This window comes from Talpa occidentalis, unplaced genomic scaffold (genome assembly GCF_014898055.3).
Source record: "Talpa occidentalis isolate TD23 unplaced genomic scaffold, MPIMG_talOcc4v2.1 talOcc4.8, whole genome shotgun sequence".
Taxonomy (NCBI): domain Eukaryota; kingdom Metazoa; phylum Chordata; class Mammalia; order Eulipotyphla; family Talpidae; genus Talpa; species Talpa occidentalis.
This window is the reverse complement of record NW_023605194.1, coordinates 104,865,447-104,891,560: the sequence shown is the minus strand read 5'-3', so window position 1 is coordinate 104,891,560 and position 26,114 is coordinate 104,865,447. Positions and strand designations below refer to the sequence as shown.

General features: G+C 42.4%; 1 protein-coding gene across 2 annotated transcripts in view; it reads left to right on the top strand.

Moving 5' to 3' along the window:
- Positions 1 to 26,114, top strand: part of TMEM131L (transmembrane 131 like) — a 134,010-nt gene that overhangs the window by 73,303 nt on the left and 34,593 nt on the right. For both annotated transcript variants that reach the window (XM_037497251.2, XM_037497250.2), the window contains exons 5-16: positions 3,867 to 3,990; positions 4,792 to 4,908; positions 6,082 to 6,192; positions 16,791 to 16,868; positions 17,066 to 17,219; positions 18,977 to 19,035; positions 19,328 to 19,436; positions 21,210 to 21,300; positions 21,763 to 21,916; positions 22,487 to 22,657; positions 24,004 to 24,073; positions 25,393 to 25,510. In XM_037497251.2, coding sequence (XP_037353148.1) covers positions 3,867 to 3,990; positions 4,792 to 4,908; positions 6,082 to 6,192; positions 16,791 to 16,868; positions 17,066 to 17,219; positions 18,977 to 19,035; positions 19,328 to 19,436; positions 21,210 to 21,300; positions 21,763 to 21,916; positions 22,487 to 22,657; positions 24,004 to 24,073; positions 25,393 to 25,510 — 1,356 coding nt within the window. The remainder of the gene's footprint in view (positions 1 to 3,866; positions 3,991 to 4,791; positions 4,909 to 6,081; positions 6,193 to 16,790; positions 16,869 to 17,065; positions 17,220 to 18,976; positions 19,036 to 19,327; positions 19,437 to 21,209; positions 21,301 to 21,762; positions 21,917 to 22,486; positions 22,658 to 24,003; positions 24,074 to 25,392; positions 25,511 to 26,114) is intronic.

The window sequence follows — 26,114 nt, the reverse complement described above, 5'->3', positions numbered from 1 at the left end:
TCCTGCTGCCCGCTGCTCCCCTCAGCAGTGTATTTTGTCAGTCTGCCTGTTCTGTTCCCTGCTCTGGCTCTGGTGAATTGTCGCACCCTCCCGCGCTTCTGACCTGTACCCAGTGCTTGTATAAATAAATAAATAAAAATCTTTTTAAAATAAATAAATAAATAAATAAAGTGCATTAGTCATCTCATACTGAGCCTGGGACTGCTTAAAAGACAATTTTGTTCATTAAAAGGAGAATGTGAGTTGTTTTAGCCATGTTATGTATTTTGTAATATTTTATAGTGATTGGAATTTTTAATAAAAATCCTTGTTTTTCTGAAACAAATCAGATTGTTTTTTAATGAAAAACTAAGTGCTGATGGTTTTTGAACTTGTAATTAGATTCATTTACTCAGCTGTTTTTACTGCTTGTTATGCTTTGGGATTCAAAATTGCACTGCGCAAACATTAGTTATTATGATTAAGACTTTGGAAACAAGTTAAGTGGGGAAGACAGCGTGTAAGCTGTAATTATTTGCAGTCCATCGTGTTAAGAAGCATTAGATGCAGGGAATGTGATCTGAGTGTTGAGGGACTAATCTGGGAACTTGGAGAAATTAAGGAAGAGAGTGAAGCCGTGCCCAAGAGGCGACTCAAGGACTCATGCCGACTGTGATCAAGCTTGAAGCTTAAAGTGTTAATCTCCCTGGATGCAGAATATTGCAGCTTGGAAAAGATAAAGTTTCAAATTTGTGGGAATTTCAAGGGCAGAAGGAAAAGAGATTTTTAGGTGTCAAAGCTCCACCTGTTTCAGCAGCCTGGAACATCACTTCAATTTTATGAAGAGCTTTTTTAAGTTTCAAGAAAAGTAAAATGAATGAAATAACCGTGAGATAGGAGTGCACTTGGGGTGAGCTAGTGGTGTTCTCCTGGGGTGCCCACCTTTATTCATCTGATTTCCTTCTTTTCCATATCCTTGATTCTTCCAAGATCAGAGCTCCGGAGCAGGAGAATGGATTTTAAAGGAGATGTCATAAAAGGAAAAAAAAATACAAGTGTGAAGGAAAGTTATTGATTTGACAAGATCCTGGGTGTCTGCTCCTTATCCTTTTAGAGTTTTTATGACTTACTTTTGGGTAAAAACACTTTATGAGAAGCTGAATTTATAATAAAATCACCTATGTTAGATGCTGAGGGAGCACTTTGCTTTTGTGAAAAGTCTTTATTCTAAAAAAGAAGTTCTAATGTAGGACCTCCTTTAAAGAGTATCACAGATGGGTAGTTATGACAAGACAAGGTGGATAGCAGAGAGTACATGTAGACTAGGATGATAGTTCCTGCATTCCCCGGATGCTGGCTCTCTAGAATGTATTTACTCCTCAGCAGCATGAAAACCATGTGGTCAGTTTGCACGGGTGTGTTTATGTATACATTAGCTACATATGTTAATTTGCTCGACACATCAATTTCTGGTTCCGATGGCTAGAAGTATGTTAAAAAAAACGTATAGACTTTGAAAAGGTTTTGCTCAGTTTTAGACTTGACTCACCACTGGATGAATCAGTTCCATTTATGTAACACTATAGTTCTCAAGGTATAATCACATCCCTTGTCAGTTGAGTCTTGTCTCTCTCCTGGAAGGGTCACAGAGACAGATTCTATCGTGTGCATGTGCATGCTTGTATCGCTTTCAATTGCACTCTGCCTGCTTCTTCGAGTTCATTTTAAGGGTTAATGTTCTGCTGTTCCTGAGATTAAAAGTGCTAATCATTCACAAGAGATTTCAATCATTCTTCTGTAGTATTAAATTAATAGAGTATCCTCCAGTTGTCTCTAGTGAAGGAAATTCTTACCCTCATAATGCTTTTAAAAATAGAACTCAAAATAGTAGAATAAAAATAGCACAGCAGTAACTGGGCTTCAGGCGAGGCCTGGCAGGTGGGCGCAGCCTCTGGCTCCAGCACTGTAGCTTTGCAGCCTTATTTGCTAGTGCATTTCCATCCTCTGAAACCAAAGCTCTCGTATTATAATTATATGAATGGGATATAAAACTTTGAGGGTAAGTATTAATACTTTGCTGATTGATTCATATTATTGACTTAAAACCTCAAACCACACAAGTCCTTATTTACTTAATTTAGTTGAGGTAAAATGGAAATGTAAGTGAGCCCAATGCTCTAAGCTAGAACTTTCTGAAGTGACCCTTTATGGTAGTGTAGAAAAATGTCAGTTAAGAATACTAAAAAAATAAGGCTTTAATCAAACTGATAGGAATTTTATTTGTAATTGGCTGTAAAGGATTTATTTGTTAAAACACACATTGGCCATAGTACACCTTCAGTTATGACTTGTAATTAAAAGTGGGAAGAAAACTGGAGAAAAATTCCAAGGATTTGGTGATGGTAACATAGTATGTAATTTTTAAGTCCCCTTATATATGAGAAACAACACAAATTTAAGCTTTCCTAATCACACGTTTTTAATATTGGCAATCAGAATAAAATCAGAGAAATGTAAGCATAACACACTTGAATTTTTGCTGAGTTTAGAATAGAGTTTTATTTCTAGGCCATGCTGATGAGAACCGTATGTTTGCATCTCTGCCGCTGAGGGCACTAAAACTGGAGAAATGACTTCAGTGATATTTTTGCTCCCTCCCTACTACAGTGTGATTTAACTAGAGTGACTTGGTATTGGGCCGTAGGAAAAGAGTTACATGGAGAGAGGGAACCTTGCAGGTAGCTCCAGGTGGCTGGGCCAGCAGGCTCTTCCCTCCTGAGAACCTCTGCCAGAGGGCGCTGCGGGGTTTGCACTTTTCTCACAAGAATGGTCTTTAGCAACAATTACCTTTTCCTTCTATAAGACTTAAAATCTCTCTGTGAATTGAAATACACCCCCCACCCCAAAGCCTCTTTAAATTTATTATGCAGAAAACAAAGTAGTTTTTTTACCTCTGTGAATACAGTTTCTTATCTACACATATTTTCATTTGAATTCAAGATTTAAGCCAGAGAAGGGCCTGGTTGCCATCATGTTGTTTTTTTTTAAGATTTATTTATTTATGCATACAAGAGTTGGGGTACAGGCCAGAGATGTGGGGTGGTGAGAGGATTCACCAGAGACAGAGTGGGGAACAGAACAGGCAGATTGACTGAAACACACTGCTGAGGGGAGCAGCAAGGCGAGACAGGAGAGGTCTGCTGCTCCATGTGGGTTGCTCCCTGGTCGGCCGGGGATCAAACATGTGCTGCAGAGGCTGTGGACAGTTTCACAGAGTGGTGCTCAACCTCCTGTGCCACCAAGGAGGCCCCGTCATGTGTTTTTTTTGCAAGCATGGAATGGCCCAGATGGAATGAATTCTTTTTTTTTTTCAAAGATTTATTTATTTATTTATTTATTTATTTATACAAGCACTGGGTACAGTCAGAGGCACGGGAGGGTGAGAGAATTCACCAGAGCCAGAGGGACCAAAGTACACTACTGAGGGGAGCAGCGGGCGGCAGGAGAGGTCTGTGCACCATGTGGGACCCTCCTCCAGTGGCCGGGGAGCAGCCGGGCATCGAACCGGCGCTGCAGAGACTGCAGGCAGCTTCGCAACCCAGTGCTCAACCACTGCGCCACCAGGGAGGCCCCAGATGGAATGAATTCTAACATGAAACCAGTAGGGTGTTACTATGGGTTGATGTGCATCTTATAAAGGATAGGGGGTTTTCTCTTTGAACCATTGAGGATTATGTATCTTATTAACAACAGCATTTGACCATTGTTGCTTTTAACTTATGAACATCAGCTGCTTTCTGGGTTTTTAGCGTACATGCCTGTGTGTCCTTCTATCTTGCTCTTTCTAACCACACACTACGTTGCTTTCCCCCTTGTTTTCCAACTAGGTTCCTGGGTCATCCAGCAGCAAAGATTCTCTATGCTTATAACCCTAGTCGGGAGAGTGAAGTCGTAGTGAATTCAGTGTTTACAGCTGCTAGACATTTTCATGTGCCTCCTGTTCATTGCAGGGTAAGTGTTGATGTGCTCTTGGAAACTATGCGTGGCAGCCTGCCAGCCTTTCTTGCTTTCTTTGGCCCTGACATTTTTCACTTTCTGCACCCTGTCTCCCCATTTTCTGCTACCCAAACTCTTCCTTCTGAGTGTTTGCTTTAGCATTTAGTTTTTCAGTTGTTGATCTTCATCATTTTCATGGCATTGACAGTAATATGGAGGAACAAAGCTTAAAGAGTCTACCCTAGGTAGCAATGTATTTATTAATATGACTTATTCCTGGTTAAAGAAACTTAATATTTGTCTTGACACATCTGCAAGTGCTGAAGCCCTCAGTGACGGTGCTTCTTATTAAGATACAAGGTCATGGTCATGAGCTCAACACCTGGGGAACCTGCCAAAGCAGACAGGACCCCTCTCTAAATACAGTACTAAGAGGAAGTAAATGGATCCCCATGAAGCTAATTTGTACATAACACAGAGCTTGAAACCCTGGTCTCGTAATTGTTCTAATTTCAGTAGTCCTTACCTCTTATTGGAGAGCCCAATTGCTAGTGGATTTTATTTTATTTCTTTTACCCACCTGATGCACTGTTTTGTTTTTAAATATTGGGACTAAGGATATGGTATGAGGATGAACCCAGGATTTTGTTCATGACCGTCTGTCCAGATCATTGCCACCTCTGACTTTCACTAAATATCGGCATGTTTGGACATTGGTTGTTCTCTGTATTTAAGTAAAGCTGGAACTGCGTCAGATAAAGGTCACTGGACGCGGGAGTGCCAGTCCAGATGACTAATGTGATACCTTTCTTGCAGGTAATTCCAGCAATGGGGAAGACTTCCTTCAGAATTATTTTCTTACCTACTGAAGAAGGAAGCATTGAAAGTTCTTTATTTATTAATACCTCTTCTGATGGAGTCCTTTCCTATCATGTAAGTAAAGTCTTTTTGTCACTGAGTTTGGCTGCTGACTTAGCAAAGGGATTTAAGTAGTTTAAAGGCGACTGTTGGAAATGTTGCCACCTGCCTTAGGTCATTAATATGTAAGGGTGTCGGTGCTCTTCAGCCCACCTGCCTTCCCCCTCAAGTGCCTCACTCCGCGGGCTGCCCTCAGTACAGACCTTGGAGGGTCATTGTAGGGAAGTAGAACAAAAGGAAGAAATTGGGGAAAAATAGTATGGAGTTTCTCAAAATATTAAAATAGGTCTAGGGCCTCCCTGGTGGCTCAGGGTTGTCTCAGCACTATCAAGCTATTACCAGACACTGTGGCATGAGTTCAGTCCCTGGCCAGGAAGCTAACCCACAGGGTGCAGTAGACCTCTCCTCTCTCCCTGCTTCTCCCCTCAGCAGTGTATTTCAGTAGATCTGTCCATTCTGCTCCCCACTCTGTTTCTGGTGAATCCTCTCACCTCCCAACACCTAAAACTTAAACAGTGTTATAAACCGAGATTACCTTAATAAAAAGATTTAATATTTAAAAAAAAAGAAGAGACAGTGATCATACAGTTTTCTAGTATAAAATAGAGCAGGCTTTCAAAATTCACAACTCTCCCCTTGCAAACAGCCCAGCAGGAGGGAGCTGCAAGGACAGTCTGGTGATTTCTGCCTCCTCCCCTCCTGGGCTCAGGAATATGTCTGATCAGGACATGAATTGGGTGCTTGGAGGCCAGTTCTTGGGAGGCTTACAGCTTTTATTTTATCTTACTGCTCAGGGCCCTAGGGAGGAAGGAGGAAGAATCTTTTTGTTTTTACAAGCATAGTTGTGAATCTTTCCCTTAAGTGGTACCTAAGACATTTATTTAATAGGATGTGGCATCAAGTCATTTAAGTGCCAAGATCTGTCACCTTGGTGATTAATTCTTACTGGGTTCCATTCGACACATGGTCCTATATCAGACAATTTATCTCTGAGAAGACTTACTACAATGAAGAACATTCAGGTTAAATACAGCAAGTTTTTCTTTTTGCATTTGTGGCAGAAAAAAGATAAATAGGGTAATTTTACTGGGGAGAGTCTGAAAGGCCAGCGTGAGGAATGCATATTTCCTTTGGAAATATATTTTTTACATTATGGCAAATGTGCTTTAAGACTCTTTCTCCCCACAGGTGTCTGGAGTCGGGACTCGCAGAATTTCCACGGAAGGGTCTGCAGAGCAGCTTCCGAACGCCTATTTTCCACTCCCCCAGGTCCAGAGCATCCAGCTCTCACAGACACAGGTCATTTTAACAGATATGTTTTCAATGCTAGTCAACACCAAACTTGGCTAAATTTACTTCTCTTTTTCAGGGTACATGCATCCCTTTTTACATAAAGTTGGCATTTTACTGTGTTTAACTTTTTGAAAAAGTCCGATAGATATATAGAAATAATATAGGTGTGTGAAATGTCAGTGGGATTCACAGGTGTCTCTTGAACGGCCATGTGGCCGCCAGGTTGATATCTCACAGTTTGCTTGGCCCTGTTGTTGGATATTTGAAATGTTGGCCAGTTTCTCAAGATTATTGCCATTAGCCATGTGTATATTTTTTAATTTTCTTTATTTCCCTCCTGGATTGCCTGTTTCCTTGGGGTATATATTTTGTAAAGTTTCTGTAGTTAGATGAATTGTTTTGCAGAGCTTGTTAAATCTTGCCAGGTTGCTTTTCAGGAAGACAGAACCTCCATGGTCACCTGTAATGATGTCGCTCAGGGAATGCCTGACTGTGGGGCCCCCCACCCCTTGTCTGGGTGGGACTCAGTGGAAAGAAATGGCATGGAATGGTACCTTAAAATTCCTCTAATGTGTCTTTCATTAATAGGCCTAGGGTTGACCATTTTCCCTCTTTGGTCATCCATATGTTCTTGTAACTATGATTTTATGAAAAGGAATATCTCTTGAGCTAATGTATTTTGGGCTTTGCCAACTTATCTTCTTTTCAGATTAGTAAGTGAAGAACTGCTTTAGAAAATTGCTTGGAATTTCCATGAGGCATAGTACCTGGACGGCCTTCACCTTGTGGTCATGCGGAGCATCCGCTAGAGGGCCGGCATTGGCCTAGGCTTTTTGTCTTCCTAGATCTTTCATTCTAGGGTGGGGAGGTACAAGCAGAATTAATTCACCTGTCATGAAATGTCTGGGAATTTGCCTCCAGATGGGTAATTTTTAGGATTTTAGCATCCTGTGTGTCACTTTTTGCTGACCTTCCATGAGGCTATGGGCAAGAGCTGTTTCCTTTTTTTATAATCTTAATGTTTAGTGCATTGAGGGCTTTTCATAGATTGATAGATCAGTGGGAATCTCATCCTCAAAGAACTTATCTACCTGTTGTAACATCTGTGATTTGTGTAGCTTTGCACCACGTCAACACTTTGACCTTCAGCACATGTGCTCCCAGGCCTATTCTCACTTTAGAGACTGTGGCCAGGACTTGAAGTTAACTGACTTGGCAGAGACCAAGGGCGGAGCCAGGCCTGGGCAGGGCTGGCCAGTGTGCTTTAGAGTTTCTCCTGTACGTATAGTAAGTGTTGTAGTGATTTTCATATCCACTGACGAGGTATTATTCATGATCCAGGAAAAATAAATGCAAATAAAATCTTGGGTTTTTTGGGGGGGATATGTTTATAATGGCAAAAAATAGAAATATTTTCAAGGCTCAACAGTAGAATAAGGATGTGGTAAATTTGAGTATTTCAAGAGAGTAGAACAGTAAGTAGTTCTTCTAAGTTACACTTCTGATGCTTCTGTAGAAATGTCTGACAGTGGATGATTGTACACAGGGAACTGGGGGTTAGGTCCAGGTGACCCCATCTCTTCTGAAGGTCCTGGCTTCTTCTCTGCCACAGTTTTTTAGAGCTTGATTCAGCGGGCTTGAGTCAGCCCACTATGGTTTCTCTGGTGGTAACCATAAAGCGTGTGGTGGAATGTAACATGTAAAATGTAACATGCTTTTGTGAAAAAGCAAAAGATCTTATTTTTTTAATATTTATTTCCAAATAGTTTGGAATGTAAGCTTTTGAGACTTGAGTGTTTCAGTGACTTATTTGGGTAAAACGGAATATTTGAAACTGGCATTGTCTCCAGATCTGGCATACATGGGTGCAGTCAGCTCGTCTTGAGATTTGAAAGAAGTTAAGTTATTGTTATTGGAACTATGTATGGTGATGCTGTATTGCTAACAATGGGATCATGAGGCAAAATGGGAAACCAGACGTTTTAAGTCAGAGGAGAGCCCTTGCCTCCCGCACGGCCCCACCCAGTAAAGGCGACTACACGTGTGTTCAAATTTGGTGTCATCGTATCGAATTGTCTAAAAGAGCAAGTGTGATTATTAGAAATTACGATATACTGTAAGAAAACAGGAAAATACAGAGGTTGAAAACTAGAAGACAGACCCGAGACCACAGCCCGCTAGGCAGAGGTAACCAGGGCTAGTGAGTATTTTGCCACTTCCCCTCGGTCCTTTTTCTGTGAGTGAGTGAATGAAGCACCTGTCAGGCTATTCTGTTACTCGATCGAGTAAAGGAGAGGTTATTTCCGGGTGTTCTGTGTGCTGCGAACCCATTTCAGACTGGGATTGCCTAACCTTTAAAGACTGGCACAGCCTTCCCTTCTGGAGTGGTGACGCCAGGCCCATGTGCCTTGTTGGGCCAGGGCTGCAGCCCTGTCCATAGGGGAGCCAGTCAGGCGGTGGGGAGGGAGCCCCAAGTGGCTTCCCTGCTGCTTGCCTCCTGAGGTGATGGTCAGTCAGTGAAATGTGGCCCATCTGGAAGGGAGGCTGCAAAGGCGGTACGGGAAGACAAGGAAAGCGTGTTCAGTCACGGAGACCTTCAGGCACACATTTCTCATTTACCATAAGTTGCCCAAGTCTAATCTGGGTATGGAGATAGAAAACCAGACCACGGACCTGTGCCCAGCCTCTGCAGCTTCCCTGTTTCCTGCTCCTCTTCCATAATTACATGAAGACAACATCTCTGAGCAGGAGCTGAGGATTCCTGCATGCCCTGTGCGACCGGAGTGCACGTAATAACGTGTCTGCGCTTGATAAAGGTTGTTTGATCTCTTTTTACATAAAAATGAGATTGTCAGACTCTGCAGAGTTATGACTTGTGTTTTAGGTAAATATGTGCCTTTGTTTTATTTGCCCTGGGCCTATCTCTGAACATCACTTTTAGAAGCAAGAGATTACTTAGAGATGTAGCGTTTTCTTTCTATCATTGGAACCTCAGAGATTGCTGCAGTGGAAAGGAAACTTCGGAAGGGGAGAGAGAGGAAGGCAAGAGAGCGCGTGGTGAGTGTGAGAAAGGAAGGCAGCATCAGGAAGAGGAATCCCAAGGAGTGAGGGCCTCTTCCCTCCTTCTAAGGCACCAGTGCTTCCATCCTCCTGCCTGGCTCCTCTGTAATCTTTGCTGTCATGGCTCCTGGGACAGTTTCCTGTCCCTTCTTTCATTCCTTTTTTTTTTGGTCCCCTTTCCTTTTTTTTTTTTTTCCCCCTCCCTGGAGAATTGACTAACTTCTTACTAAAAACCCTAGAGCATCCAACTTAGTAAATACACTTCTCAAAAGGTTTTGTTTTAATGCATATGGTTTCCTTTACAAGGACTATAAATAAGCTCCTTAGGAGCAGGATAGGATGTTCTAGTCAATATTTGCCTTCTTGACACTTGGCAAGACTTGGCCACTTACGTGCTTGGTATTAAATAAATGAGCTTAAAAAGGAAGAAATCATAATCTCAGCTTTCATGAAGTTAAGAGACAGGAGTCTTTGTTGACTTCTTTTAAACAGACATTTTATTAGAATATTCTAGAAACTTTATTGGAAGACTTGAAGATGCCCAATAAATAACACCTCTCTTCCTGGCCAGGTTTTGAAGTAGTGGATCTGTGAGAATCAGGAGTTAGAGATTTAAGTGCCACTTAAGTGTGTCACGGACAGGCCATCTCCTCTTGCCAGCTGAGTAAGTAAGAGAACCACAGTTGCCAACTCCCTGCCCCTTGGTGTCATGCTTGGGGTGACCTCTGGAAGGGAAGTTTGTCTGAAGAAGGAAAACCAGCTCCTCCCAATGCCCTGCCCTACTCACCCCTGCCTACATTGTGGAATCTTTATTTGCTGTTCTCTAGCAGGCAACTCCCTCTACCTGCAGGGGGAGAGGCAGGAAGGGTCTCGGTCCTTAGGGCAGAACCCTTCCTTACATCCCTTCCTTCCTGACACTTCACCCCAGGGTCATCTGTTTTTCATTAAGTATGTGGCTCTCGCTCTCTGACTAGGAGATCAGCTGTGCTTCCCCCCTTCCAAAGCCTGTCCCTCCTTCCACCTATACCAGCTCCCCGGCCCTCACACCCCCCTTGGACTGCTGGGGACCATTGTTGCGTTTGCCCCTGGAAAACTCTGAGGTGGATTAGAATAATTCATTAGTAATTTGCTTCAAAGCTACACTACACAGAGAGGTTGTCCAGTCTTGTGTGCAGCTGGGGAACCTTCTGCAGCTACAGCCTGGGCTTGCTCTTGCTAGAATATATGTGACTTCCCAAGTCAGAGTAATTCAATACTAAGTCTCACCGAGTGTAAAATCGTAACCAGACACAGAAGAAGATCAGATTATCAACCTTACTTCTACCAAATTTGGAAAACCTGCTCTCCCCATTCACCGCGCAAGGCACTAATTCTAAGCAAAACTATTCATAGTACTTCCTATTCAGCAAAGAGGGGACGGAGGATGGAGAGAGCATCGCCTCGGTTTCACATTCAGTTTGTACCCTGCTGCTCAGAGTCCAAGACCTTTGTACTTACTCTTGATGGGGACAGGGAGCTATTAGGAGGTGAATTTGGATACTTGGGGCTTGGGAGGTGCCTCTATCCACTCACCGCCTCTCTCCGGCAGCTAAGGCAGTGGCCCAAGCACTGGATCTGACCTTCGTCTGCTGTCTGCGGGGCACCCTGGTGTCTGCACCTGGCGCTGTGCTGACGATGGCCATGCAGTGGCTGTTGAGCCCTGTGCACACTGCGGTCCCAACTGCTGCTGACTGTGGCCTCTCTGAGGCTTCTCAACCCCACTTCTCGGGGAGATTGGCCACTTGACACCCCACCTATTTCAAGTGGTTCATTGTTCTCAGCACACTCCTGTAGGGGGGCTGCTCTTGACACTTTGGAAGCTTAACCACCTTGGTGGTCACACCCCGTCTTCCTCCAGGGTACGAGGGCCCCTGCTTTCTCTGCAGCCCTGGGCTGGGCCTCTAGCATGTGTTGTCCTCTCCTGCCCCCCATCCTTCAGGAAAGTGATGCTGTCTCTAACAATGGAACCAGCTTCTTAGCTCATCTGGCATCATGTCCCAAGGTCCACCCACGTTGTAGCCTGTTAGGATTTCTTCCCTTTCAAGACCAATAGTCCATCAAATGTGCATGTTTGCCTGGTCACTTGGGGCTGTCTCCACCCGTGGCTATTGTGACTAATGGTGCTGTGTAAGTGCGTGGACAAATACCTGTTTGAGGCCCTCATACTTTGTGGAAGTAAAATTGCTGGGTCATCCAATGAGTCTGCGTAAATTTTTGAGGCCTAACCACACTGTCTTCCACAGCAGCACCCTTTCCTTCACAGCCTGTTCCCTGCCATGGTCGTGCCGACGTAGGTGAAAACTGCCTTCTTGGTCAAGGTCAGGCTGCAGCACCTGCCTCATAAAGCCTGAGCTTTGCTGAGCCTGGGCCTAGCGTCAAGTTCTGAGCCATGCCTTTGGGACCCAATTGCCGTTTACTGAAGGCCCAACCGCGTCCAGTTATACAAAAATAGCTTTGGACAGAGCCAACACACGCCCCATGACCCACCTTCTGAGGTGAAGTTGTGCGTGGCTCCCTGGAACCGCCAGCTGGGGGCGGAGTAGCTGGAAGCCAGCTCAGCTCCCGCTCCAAGTGTGCTGGCGAGGGAGCAGCCCAGTGCTGCTGGTCCAGGTTGGAGTAAAAGTCTCCACGTCGAAGTGTTAACTTGTTCTCCAGATTACCAGGGTTCCTGGCCTGGTGCAGGGGTGGGAGGGGTGTGCTGCCCAAGACACTTCTCTTGTGGTGTCTGAACCAATTGTTCAATAAGACAACAAGAACTGGAGTATTTCAGAAAAAAAACCCTCTTTTCTTTGAAAACAAAGGTGTGAGGAAGAGGAGTTTCTCCCCTAACAACTTCCATGTGGAAAGAAATGCTTCCTAGAAAGCGTTGAAATGATTCGTTGTGGAAGTTTGCAATTTAATAAGTTCATTGTGCATGAACAAGTGAAAATAGTAATCCTTCTTTTTGGGACCTGCTGTGCGCCCCATGGCTGGCAGTGCTGACTCACTGCTGCTCTCACACCAATGGGGGTTCATTCGTTGTTTTACAGAACATGAAGCTGAGTCTTGGGAAGGCTGGCGAGAGGATGTCCCCAAAGTGACAGGGAGACACTGTGGGTTTGGGTCAAGAGCAGCTCAGTAAAGCAAACACTGCAATAAAGCAAATCATGGCAAATGGCAGCATTTCATCCTGATTCTATGTTGATGGCAAAGGCACTTGGCCACACTGCCTTTTCTAAACAGACAAAGAAAAAAATGTTCCACATTGCTACGGCCTCTTTTCCCTTAAAACGCAAAGACTCATTCCAGCCAGTTCCTAGGTTTTAACAAGTTACTTGGGAGTGAGCCTGGCTTTTGCAGGTCGGTTTTGTTTCAGCGGTTAAATATCTGAGACAGAAAGGTAACTTAAGTTGCTTAAGGATTGAAACACAGTTGAGAGTTGAAACTCAGTCCTGTTTATTACAGACATGTCTCCTTTTATTGCACTTGGCTTTATTGTGCTTTGCAGACAGAGCTTTTTTAAAAACACAAATTGTAGGTTTGCAGCAACTCTACATTGGACAACTTGGTCAGTAAACATCATGTATTCATGTCATCTTGTATTTTTTAGCAATACAGTATTTTGTAATTAAGATATATAAATTTTAAAAGACCTAATACTGTTGCACTCTTAGAAGACTGTAGTGTTAGTGTTAGTGTTAGGGGGAAAAGGAACCCGTTCAATATTGGGGCTGCTCTATAACATTAGCAGAACTTTTATAAGCACTGGGAAACCAAAAAAAAAAAAAAAAAAAAAAAATCCACGTGATTTGCTTTATTGCAGTGCACACTTTATTGAGTTGCTTTTGACCCAAACCCACAGTCTCTCTGAAGGGGTTCTTGTTTGCATAAGGGTAGTGCCGTCCTCAAGGCTGAACGCAGCTGAGTCTGTTACACAGAAAGCATTAAAGTCAGGGCTTGGCTGTAGAGTTGAGTGTTGTATGGCAGGTACCCAAGAAAGTGCTTCTGTTATACATAATGATTTGCTGTATCAAACTGTACAGGGAGCTCAGGGGCTGGGCATCTGGAATCTGGGGTCTTATTGACATACATGCAGCGTAAGAGATTGACTTGTGTGAGACTTAACATTAGCATTTGGAGCTGTGAAAGGGCAGAGACAGGAGAAAAACACAATTTAGGGTTGGGATTTACGTAGATCTTTTATATTCACAAGTTATTTTCCCTACATGAGAGGTGTTCCTGTGTGGTCACTACAAGGCTCGTGTTCATTCTGTTTGGGTAAATGCGTTGTGCATTCTTGGAGACCAGCTCTCCTGCTCAGACGTGGTTTACTCTTGCTAACGTAAGTCATCTAATGTGACTTAGAACTGTATGTTGACCCTTGTCCTTTCTGTTTTGTTGTGCACAGTCCCACAAAAGCACATTCTTGTCTCTACCCTGTACACAAAGAACAGATTCTTAGCAAGTAGAGGAAGGTGATTTCCCCCCCTCTCATTCCATTTCCCCTTCACCATGGAACTCTGGGAATCATGCTGTTGAAAAGAGGTCTTAATGCTGCTATTTTCCTGACTGTTGCATTGTCTTTCCTAAAATCTGTTTCCACATTGGAGAGTGTTTAGGCTTTTAAGTGCTCAGGAGGGATAATCTTGGACGATTTTGATTTATTTGAAAACAGTACTCCATGTTGAAGAGACCTTTTTTTTTCTTTCTGTTTTTCTACTCACTGACATGAGCATATTTGATAAGTCTGATAAGTCTGATAAGTCACTTAACCCCCTCCAACCCCCCTTCCCCCCCACTTTAAAGTATGCATTTTTAACATATGCTTTATGTGAAAACTGCTAAGGAATTAAAATTGTTTATAGAGATAGTCTTTCATCTGAAAAATTTATCAATCAACTGTTTATAATTATGAATTAATGTGTGGGAGATTTAAAAATAGAGAAGTAGGCTTTTTTCATTTGTAATCTGCCCAAGCATCCTCCTGGATAACTGTCAGAACCAGGGCCTGTGGTTGGGTTCATTCAGGGGTACTTGTAACCCCATGTGTGTGGTTGTCCCAAGTAGCTCATTTTTCGATTATGTTTTCCTTTTTAAAGTCAATATACAATAGTTTCGTACTTTTGAGAAAGACACCGGCATTTAAATTTCTCTTTGAGAAAGATTCATATGCTTCAGGGGTAGTTTGTAGGTGCTGGGACTCCCCCTTGTGGGGTCCTGAAATATATCCCGCAAGGTTGTGGTTATGCTTTCAATTAAGAGAAATTAAGAGAAAAATCCTATAGCAGTGAATTATAAGTTCATCCATCTAGAAATTTACAAAAAATGACAAGAAATAGACTTTATCACATCAAATCACTGTGCAAATAGGATTTTTTAATGTTTAAAATCATAATCTTGAACTGAAACATGGGCTCAACATTTGAAGATATATTTTAGGGACGATAGTTGCCAGGTTAAGTCCTATTCAAATTTTAAAACATCAGTTCTAAATGTATATGTTGCAGGTATGTTTATGGCTTCTTTTTTTAACTTTTTGGGGCTAAGTTTCAGAATGAAGCCCATGCCACACATCAGGTTTTGATATAATCTTCTATTTTGCAGCCACTGTTTATTATAAGTTTTAGTCTCTCACCCTTTCAAGCTTATCAGCATTGGCAGTTGTGTGCCCGCTTTTGCCCATCACCGGCTTTGTACTGAGGGCCAGTTACGTGGTCAGCCTTGCGGCAAAAGCGTCAGACTTGAATGAAACCTGCAGAAGGCAGACCATGAACACACTGTTGCAGCATGATGAGGAGTGCTTGGATGGCGTGTGAAAGACAAGTGCGTGTCAGGAGAACTCCTCAAGAAAAGTGAAGAGGCTGAAAAGTGGGGTATAGGGTATCCCCAAGAACCAGCCAGCAAGGGAGCGAGACAGAAAGGAGAGTAACCAAGGACAGTGGCTAGTGGTGCTACGTGGGGCAGAAGGATCAGGCCAAATGAGAGGTTTGCTTGCATTTGGCCATGAGAGGTCTTGTATGACTTTGATTAAAACAATGCCAGAGAGTAGTGCCTCTTTCTGTTTATTATTATCTCTCATGGTGGCCTCACCCACAGAAAGAAGCATTTAAAACTCCAGTTGTTCCTTAGGAGCTTAGTTCAGTTTGCAAATGAGATGATTCTTTTTAAGCCTGGCAGATCCAGGCAGCAATTTGTTAAGAGAGTCTTAATGTCTGGTCCTGTTTACAAGCTTGGTTAAACTCCTTAAATATTTTTACTGCATTTTAAAGTGGAGCTATTCTTTGTTTCCCCCCTCAATGGCAACTGAAATAGTTAAAAATGTGTTTTTGTTAAATGTACTTGGGTAATTCTGATAAATCTAATGTAGTAAACATAACTGGGACTCTGCTTAATACCACCTTCCCTGGAGTGAATATTCGCAGTCAAGGCAGCTATGGTGTGGGCATGTCTCGTGCTGCCCAGGGGTCCTGATGGCCCCTCACTGCCCCACACTGCCTTTTATAATCAGGATGTGGACGGCAAAGTGATCACCTGGCCTGGGTCCTTTCATTTAATTTTTTAAAGATTTATTTATTTATGCATACAAGAACTGGGGTACAGGCCATAGGTGTGGGGGGTGAGAGGATTCAGCAGAGACAGAGTGGGGAACAGAACAGGCAGACTGACTGAAATACACTGCTGAGGGGATCAGGGGGTGAGACAGGAGAGGCCTGCTGCACCATGTGGGTCACCTCCCTGCCTGGGGATCGAACTCATGCTGCGGAGGTTGCGGATTGCTTCACAGTGCTGTGCTTAATCCCTTGTACCACCAGGGAGGCCCCATGGCCCAGGTCCTTTAGATTCATGTGCTGCACCACCAGCATTTTAGTGAACCCCACCTGCCCACCAGGTCACCATGTCCTTGGTGGCCTTTGACTCTCCTGGTCTTTCAGGTTGGTCAGTATCATCCCAGGTAATCTTTGACCTTGACAAAATTCTGCATTCTTCTCCTAGACCTTTGTCCCTGTCCTCTGTAGTTCTTCCATGTATTAAAAATGATGGCCAGTTGCATTTTGGATGTCCCTTTTTGGTTTTGTCATGGCATGGAAGGCCACTCTGCCGATGGAAGACACTCATGAAAACAACTAGTTGGCTATTACTGGGTGAACCCACTTTCAAAGTAGATTCTTATGTTTAAACAACATGTTCAAAAAGTGTAAGAAATGCCAAAAGCCAGTGTCCTTGTGTATATTTAGAACATCTGTAACTGCTTTTTGCCATAATAGGAATTTTCATGTTACCCAGGGGAGAGCGGATGATTTCCATTAGGATGTAAGCTCAGCGACAGATTTTTTTTCGTTTCGCTCTCTGTTGTATTTCCAGTAAATCGAATAATACCTAGCAAAAATACTGAACTATTTTTTGAATGAATAAAATTAATGGATCAAGTTCATTTCTGAATAAGTGATAGATTGTTTACTATTAATGCTAGATTGAGCCTTTTCCTTCCTTTTTAAATTCTCCCTTTCTTTTTTTTCTTCTTTTAGGTGGAAACCACTAATACTAGCCTCTTGCAGGTGCAACTGGAATGCAGTTTACATAATAAAGTGTGTCAGCAATTAAAGGTAAAGTGGAAAATGTAGTGTTTCCTCCCTGCCTTCTTTTCTGTGTCTTTGTTCAGAAATAAAATATAAAACAGCCCATTCTCTTCTCAGATATACACATGCCCTTCCCTTAAATCTTTCCTCTTTGTTAAATCCAGACTCAGAGTTGAGATGACTTTTTGAGTTTTTCCTTCCCTCCCCCATCTTTCCAATCTCAGAGTTGTTATCTGGAATCTGATGATGTTTTGCGATTACAAATGAGCATAATTGTAACAATGGAAAACTCCTCAAAAGAGTTTGAAGAAAACACACAAGATTTGTTAGATCATCTCTCTATTGTTTACGTAGCTACAGAGAAATCTGAGACCTCAGGTAGGTGGACTCTTTACAGTTTTGTCATTATCGTTTATTTTGATGAGCTGGCTCTAGCATTTACCTGTAGTTCGTGTGTGTCCTCGCTGTCCACAGCTAGGGGCCTGGCCTTACAAGGTGGAGAGAGCAACTGCTTTTCAGCCTGACACTGCCAGGAAGGCCGTGTTATTTTGAAGTCATTTAAGTGGCAGTTGCAGACTATTCTGAGTTTCCTTGGAAATCTTTTCCTCGTGTTCTGAAGATAGTAAACAAATGAAATGGGGAGCAGCCTAATGGAAATATTCATGAGGCAGCTGAAGTCCTGTGTCCTTTGTTCCCATCTTACTGATTTGCAGATGCTCAGGGGACTAAATCAGGCTGTTTTGCAATTTTTTAAATCATTTTTCATTTTTGTACAATGTATGCATTTTCATCTTGGTTATAGTCCCAGTAAAATACCCCCCCCCCTTGTATTGATCCTACTCCCTTCTCCCTCCGCCCCTGCCATAGTGTGCCTCTTGTTTATACTTGGCCTGTTGATTCTGATTTTTACTTGTTTTGCATTTTCAATATGTTTGGATGCTGGTTGTTCTGGTTACCTGACAAGACAGGGTAATGTGAGCTTTAGAGTTCATTTCAAGGAACTTTGTCTTTGAAAATTGTGTCTTGCTTACCAAGAATAACCCAATTCATCAGTTTAAGTTTCTAAGAACTTTTGTAGGAGACACATATATGACCCATGACATTAGTCATGTGGAGCTTGCTATTATCTGATGGTTATCAAGACTGTCCTGCTACATTCATATCTGTGTGTGTGTGTGTGTGTATTTACATATATATTTATTCAGAGAAATAAATGGTACCAAAATACAGCTTCATATCGGCAGTCTTAATTGGCAGTCACAATTCATTTCCTCTCTGGCCCTCTGAATTGGTCATAGTCCTGCTAGGTCAGCAGCAGAACTTTTCTGTTCTTGGGGTCATAGTTTTTGGTTGTCCTCAGGTGGCCATCAATGTAGAGAAGAGCCCAGGCCCCTGAGGAGAATTTCTGCTGGTGAGGGTTGAAAGGAAGACTGTATTTGAAATTCAAGGGTTTCGTTTTTCCTAAGTGTGGTTCTGTAAATAAGGAAATGAGGGGCTGCTGGTCAGCAGAGAGCCTGGCCTTTTTTTTTACTCTGTCCAGCTGGTTAGTTTCACCTTGAGCTGTAGTAGTGTGACCCCACACTCAGACCTTCTCGGCTGGCAGTTCATCATTGAGAGAGCCTGGCTGGGTAGATTAGTCTTTTTTTTTTTTTTTTTTTTTTTTTTTTAAGATTTATTTATTTATTTATACAAGCACTGGGTACAGTCAGAAGCATGGGAGGGTGAGAGAATTCACCAGAGCCAGAGCGGGGAGCAGAGCAGGCAGAAGGACCGAAGTACACTGCTGAGGGGAGCAACGGGCGGCAGGAGAGGTCTGTGCGCCATGTGAGCCCCTCACCGGTGGCCCGGGATCAAACTGGTGCTGCAGAGGCTGTGGGCAGCTTCGCAACCCAGCGCTCAACCGCTGCGCCACCGGGGAGGCCCTAGATCAGTCTTTTTTTTTTATAAGGGTGCTTTTTCTTATGACTTAGAAGAAGACCTAATAGAAATAAATCCTTGTTTCCGTTGCAGTGCTGAGAAAGAAGTTACAATTTTTTAAATTGAAATATGTGCTGTGATATTTTAACTACTGTGTTAAAGTGTGAAGATGAGCTGGCTCTTTGTTTTAATCTCATTGTTCTGGTTCTTTTTGACAGATGATTCCACGGTAAATATGTACATATTACATTCAGGAAACAGCCTTATATGGATCCAGGTAATGGTAAATGCTTGCACCCAGTACATTTTCAGCATTAAGTGTGTATGTAGTTGCAGAGCTGAGGGTTTTTTAAGAACAGATAGAGAAACACTTGTGTCTGTTCTCTTACTGAACCCTGTTCCCCTGTTTGGATCAGGGCTGTCAGCCCCCCCCACCCCAGTCACAGACACATCTGCTGTGCCGCACTGTGACTCCAACCTGAGCCAGACAATCCTTTTAACAGCGTTGACTCAAACTGGATACCCGTTCTCCCCTCTGGGAGTAGTAATGTGGGCTTCTTTTGTTCTAGGATGTACGTCACTCCTCACAGAGGGATGCTGTGTCTCTGCAGTTTGAACCAGTTCTCCTCCCTACTTCTACAACAAACTTTACAAAAATTGCCTCTTTTACTTGCAAAGGTACAGATTTTTTAAATATCGGAGATCATCTTTTAATTTTTGTGTGCTAGTTAGGATGGCACTTATATGAAATGACTTGCAACAGCAGATGAAGCTGAAAGAACAAGAATGGGTATGGTTCAGCCCCGCAGTCTTAATATTCCAGTGAGGCCTCATGGTAGAAATTATGATTGTTGATGCCAACTTTGTAGAAGTGCAAAGCTTGCTAACCAGAAAGTTAAGACTCATTCGTGGAGGGTCTGCCTTGTTTTTCTGTGTGGAGTGCAGAGTGCGTGGTAGATGAACCCAGTCCTAGCGCTGGCTTCCTACTGACAGGTAAAAGGAGTTCTGCATAGACATGTGAATGGATTCTGAACATACAAACCCTTCCTCCATCCCCCAACTTGTATATTTTTTTTTTTAAGATTTATTTATTCATTTATATAAGAACCGGTACAGGCCAGATTTGCGGGAGGGTGAGAGGATTCACCAGAGACAGAGCAGGGAACAGAACAGGCAGACTGATGAAATGCACTGCTGAGGGGAGCAGCGGGCGAGACAGGAGAGGTCTGCCGCGCTGTGTGGGACCCTTGCTGGCCGGCTGGGAACAAACTGGTGCTGCAGAGGCTGCGGAGAGCTTCATGGTGCTGCGCCCAACTGCCAACTCCCCTGGGGCCACCAGGGGAGGCCCCCCCAACTTATATTTAAGGAAAAGCTAACTAAAGCATTCAGTACTGGATTGGAAGGAAAAAAAAACACTCTTTTTTTTTTTTTTTTAAACAAGAACATAAGCTGATACAGGATCTTGGAGTATAAACTGATACAAACTAAAAATTTCAAATGTACACGTGTGCTCTCTAGTGCTTTCCTATACTTCTAGCAACTTATCTGTAGAGATACTCATAGAAATGTACATCATTTGACAACAGAATTGTGTAAACATTCACGGATTAGCTAGGACACTGCTTCCATTCCACTTCACCTGCATGGGGAGTGCTCTGTAGCCCATAGGAAGGGCAGCCTTGGGAATGGCATGTAAACACTGACATTTCAGTGACATTTGGGGTCACTGAATGGGGATCTCTGTGCTTGTATGTGCATGTAAGGCCTAGAAGGATGCTCAGAACTCTGCTTGCAGTTCCTCTGTCTCAGATCATTGGGAAGTCAGGGGGTGAAAGGTAGACTTCATCTTTACAATTTTTGTTAGTGTTTGAATTTTAGGAGAAACCATCTATAGAGCTTATTAAAGAGAGTGGGGTGTTAGTATCAGAGTTCAAATTCAGTGCCGGAAATTTAATATTGTGACCCAGCTCAAGGAAAGCTTGCACATACTGTTTGGGGTATGGGCCACTTGTGACCCCAGGCACCTCCTTGCCTTCGAGAGGTACTCTCTTCCTGCTCAAGCCACCTCCTGTCCCTCCACCCCATGTAGCTCAGTTTCCGTTTTCATTTTTGTCATCTTGGCAGACCTAAGTGTCTCTGCTTATTTATGGGGAATACAGATCTGTGTAAAAGGAAAGCCACAACATACTGACTCCCCAACCCCAAGAAGAAATGAGAGGTTGGTTTAAGAGAGGGGAGGGGGTCATTGGCAATCAGCCAGTAAAGACAAAAATAGATAGGAGGGTTGGAGAACGGATTTTACCATTATTAGCTGATGCACGTTTTTAATGGATGCAGAGAGAAGCGCAGTAATTAAGAAGTTCCCGATAAGCCCCAGATCTCGCTTTTATTCAGGCATAAAGAAAGACATGCTCCTTACCCTTTGCTTGTGTTTCTCTGTCACTCAAACAGCTACATCCTGTGACAGCGGAATTAAAGATGTGAAGAAAACCAAAAGCACTCCCCCGCGTAAAGCCTGCCTCTCCTCGCCTGTGGTCCAAGGGTAAGTTCACCCCATTTCCTGGAAATGAGTGTTTTTGCTTTTCCGTCTGGGAACTACTTAAAAGAATAACTGATAGGGTTTGCATGGTGCTCTCTGGGATTTAGGTAGTTCTTTTATAGCCAGCATGGCTCAGGTGATGGAGGGGCCGTGCGAGGGTGCGATCCTGGCCCCAAGTGGTTTAGTGTGTGAAGCAGACTCTGGGCCCTGCAGCCAGGTATAGGGAATTCTGTGCTTATACTGGGTTTCTGGATTTTGAGGTGCATTTAGGTCCTCAGTTTTGCTCTGGTGGCCTCTGAGCTGCCTCGGCAGGTCACTTCCCCTCCAGCTTTCGGATGCTTTACTTGGGGACAAGTGGGTCAAAGAGGGTTCTTGGCCTCGCGGAAGCTTCCCAGCGCCGCCTGCCTTTGGTGTTTCACGCCAATGGTGCTCTCACACTTAGGTGTACACGCCCTGTGTTCACAGGTATTTTAGAATGGACCCCTCCGCAGCCCAGTTTCTCCTCGAGACTCACGAGAACACCTCCGGGGTTTGGTCCATATGGTACCGCAACCATTTTGACCGCCGCCTTGTAGTGAATCATGTGTTTGTTTCCAAGGAAGCCAGGCACATCGTGAAGGTACAGAGGGTGTTTCCATCCACCTTTTGCTCTATTTTAGGCCTTGTGGAAGGTCGAGTGCTATGAAAGTAGTATTTGTAGTGTTTCATTTTGAAAGGTGATTCTTAAAACAAATATTTTTTCTTGTAATGTTTTCAGAATTACGTTTAGGATCACTCTCCCTTTTTCAAAGCCATGTTTCAAAGTGGTCAGAGGGACCAGGACCTGTCCTTTAAGGACATTTGGTTTTTCCATTACTCAAAAATATTATGATGTAGGATTTATGCTAAAAATGTTGTTTTTAGTAAAAATAAGCCTGACTCATTATCAAATAGCAGATGCTTACGAAATGCCACTTAGGAAAATTTCATGATTACTTTTGTGAAATTTGAAAATAGTGGCTTATTAAATAGTATTTGGAATATAAAAATTTGAAGTATAAAATGTTTCACTTAAATATAAATGCATTTTAATCTTTGACCTGAAAATCATCCTGAGTAATATTCTGTTTTTCAAAGTATAGGAGAACTTGAATGTATCATAATTTATAATGATTTTAATCATACTTTCTCTTGTTTCTTTTCTTTTTAGATTCTGAATTTCACTGGCCCTTTATTTCTACCTCCAGGCTGTTGGAATATATTTTCTTTGAAACTTGCTGTTAAAGACATTGCCATAAATCTGTTTACCCATGTATTTTTGACTACAAACATAGGTGCTGTTTTTGCAATACCTCTACAGATTTACTCTGCACCGACTAAGGTATTCTTTACAACACTATGTGTGATGCAGTTTTTGTAATAATTGCTGTTTTTTCTTCTTATTAAGTTGTCTTATGTTTGGGTTTCATTGACTAAATTAATAAGCTCATGTTTTTTAAGGCTGTCCAAAAAATTGAAGAATATAACTAGGCCAGTCTTAGACGATAAATTGTTTGGCTATGAAAATCTTTGGAAAGAGTTTCTGATTTTCATAAAGTAATTTGAGGTTCTTGAATGACCTAAAGTATTTCCAGTAGATTGATTTCATTTTTATTTATTTCCAAAATTTATAGAGCAAAGAGCATGTGCTTGCTATAGAAAACAGTCAAGTTTTTAGTACATATTTGCAATGACTTCAAGTAAATTAGATTGTTAAATGCTTTCTTTAGACCCCTGGTAAGTGACTCTCAACTGTTCTTTATCCTTGAATTTCCTTAGTGGGTCAACTCTGAGACTGAGAGGTTCTCAGTTAAGAAAAAGCTTTCTAAAAATCTGGGCAAATTGTGTGTAGTTCAGATCTTATCTCAAACCGTCTCATTTTTTTCTTAATGTTTATTTCTTTTAATTTAGTTACTGTTACTGCGTCTTTTTGACCTAAGCTACTCCGTATGACGCTGGATTCTAATTTTTCACTAGGAGACATTCATGCAACCATCTTTATGATTTTTCTCACTTATGAATGTTGATGTTTTCACAGTTAGAAGTGCCTTGTGTTTAGCTATAGACTTAAAGATAAAACTTCTGAAATGAAAGTTAATAAAATTAAAGTTAGCAAAATGCAAGGTTAGTTCCACTCACCTATACTTTAAGATGAAGAGATTTTTTAGAAATGTCCCTTTTCCCATCAAGAGATGCCTGAGTGAGTGACCCCACAAGGGAGCAGGCAGATAGGCAGGCTCTAGGACGGGCGAGAGTGGCAAGTCTGTGTTTTCCAGACTTGTCAGAAATGGCACATTAATTTAAGTATCCAAGTGACAGGTGTTAGCATAGATGGGCATACTGTTTCTCAGAGGATTAGAGTACGGTGTTTAAAAAAAAAAATCACCCACTAAGAATGTCCTCAGATTAATCTTTAACTCAGAAGGCATCTGGGTATCTCTTTAACCCACGATTGTAGTTACCGGCATTGGTGATTGTACAGAATCCGCTGGTTGACCTCGCCGTGACAGGCGTGCAGAGCTCTTATCTGAGGCTAAAGGAAACCAGGACCTTACCTTCTAGTTACTTGGTTTTTGGTTGAAGGGAAGTTCACTGAGATGGCCAGTGTCTGCTTCACATTTGAGTGCATTAGGATTTTTATGTGTAGTGTTGTATTTTAAGTTATTCATATATTACTTTTCAATCTAGGAAGGGAGTCTGGGTTTTGAAGTGATAGCACATTGTGGCATGCATTATTTCATGGGAAAATCAAAAGCAGGTAAGTATTTTGACCTTAGGCTTTCTATAGAATTCTAGTTTGGGGTTGCGTGGGAAGTAGTGAGGAAAAATAGCATTTGTAGGTGGGATAATTAGTGCCCTGAACATAATTGTGCACCACTCTGTTGTTGGAGAGTATGATCATTAACAGAACGAATTGAAATTGTCACGAATCCTCCAAACACATCTGAAGTACTTGTGTAAATAATGTCCCCTTAAGTAGCCTGTATTTTTATAAGGGATTTTTTTTTTTTTCTGCCAAACACACTGTTGGATCATCAGAGCAACCTTTCCCCAGAAAACACTGGAAGGTTTTAGTTATTTTATAAAAGAACTGACTACAGGTTAGTATAAACAGTTTGGACTTGCATTTGGAGACTTTAGTAACAGGAGCATAAACATCTCACCAGGATGGAAGCAGTGTGAGACTGAAGGCTGTCACATTGATCTAGAAGCTATTTTCCCCTGATTTTTTATCTTTAAGATATTTAACTTAAGGAAATGAAATCTAAGGGTAGTATAGTGATTTCTTCTGGAAGATTCCCATGTTTCCATCATGATAGGCTCTAGTACAGACAGAGCAGAGGGGGCAAGATAAGAGGCTGCCAGGTTACAAACCTGCACCTTTTCCAGGCCTGGCTGGTCTCTGTTGATTTTTTTAGGATGGCTGTTTGTCAGTGCTCCACTGAGTGAGCCTGGAGACCGAGATGGTGATGCTACCTTTTATGTATTTATTTTTTTAAAAGATTTATTTATATATACAAGCACTGGGTACAGTCAGAAGCGCAGGAGGGTGAGAGAATTCACCAGAGCCAGAACGGGAAACAGAACAGGCAGACTGATGAAATACACTGCTGAGGGGAGCAGCAGGCGCAGCAGGAGAGGTCTGCGCGCCATGTGGGACCCTCGCTGGCAGCCAGGAATCGAACCAGTGCTGCAGAGGCTGCGGGCAGCTTCGCAGCCCAGCGCTCAACCACTGCGCCACCGGGGGGAGGCCTGGTGATGCCACCTTTTAGATTTAAAGCTTTTAAAAATGTACCAAGTATAATTTTAACCTGTTTCAGGCTGTATTCATGAGCCATGTGTCTTTTATGTTAATACCTTTACATAATTCAGTTTAGTTTTGTTTTATACATGTTTGTTTGATTTGATATATCATTTTGCCATCAAGTTAGAGGGACTGACAGTGAAGCAGGGGAAAGGGGCATTTATTACTCTACGGTCGTCTTTGGAGAAACTTAAACAATCAGCCCTTGGTGTTAATTTCTGTTGGATTATGTTTTCTGTAAACCTAAAGATCAACTCTGCTCTAACTTTTAGAAAATCCTAATTGGGAAAGGAGCCTTTCTCTGAATTGGTCTACCTGGGATGTGGATTCTGAACTTGCAAATAAATTGTATGAGAGGTGGAAGAAATTTAAAAATGGTGATGTCTGCAAGTAAGTCTTCAACCTTTCTTCAGGACTTCTGTTCAGCATTGGGGGGACACCGTTACATGATGCCGTACTGAATTTTGAATAATTATTTCTCATCTGATTCTTCAGTTGTTCACATTTTATCACATTTGCTTTTATTTCTCTCTGTGTCTCTCTATCCAAGTACGCACACACACAATTTTTTTCCCTGAGTCATTGGAAAGCAAACTATAGATCTCATAATCTTCCAACTCAATACTTTTTTAGGAAATAAATACTTTATTTCCTGAGAAGGGTATTCTCCTACATAGAAATCCACTGCCATTACTTAACCCAACAAACTTCACACTGATCTAATTGTATTATTTAATACACAGTCCATATTCACAATTCCGTATCTGACCCCGAAATGTACTTTCAAAGCTGGTTTTTTTTTTTTTTAGAGATTTATTTATTTATTTATACAAGAACTGGGGTATAGACCAGATTCGCGGGAGGGTGAGAGGATTCACCAGAGATAGAGCAGGGAGCAGAATAGGCAGACTAACTGAAATACACTGTTGAGGGGAGCAGTGGGTGCGCCAGGTGGGAACCTCGCTGGCCGGCTGTGATCGAACCAGCGCTGCAG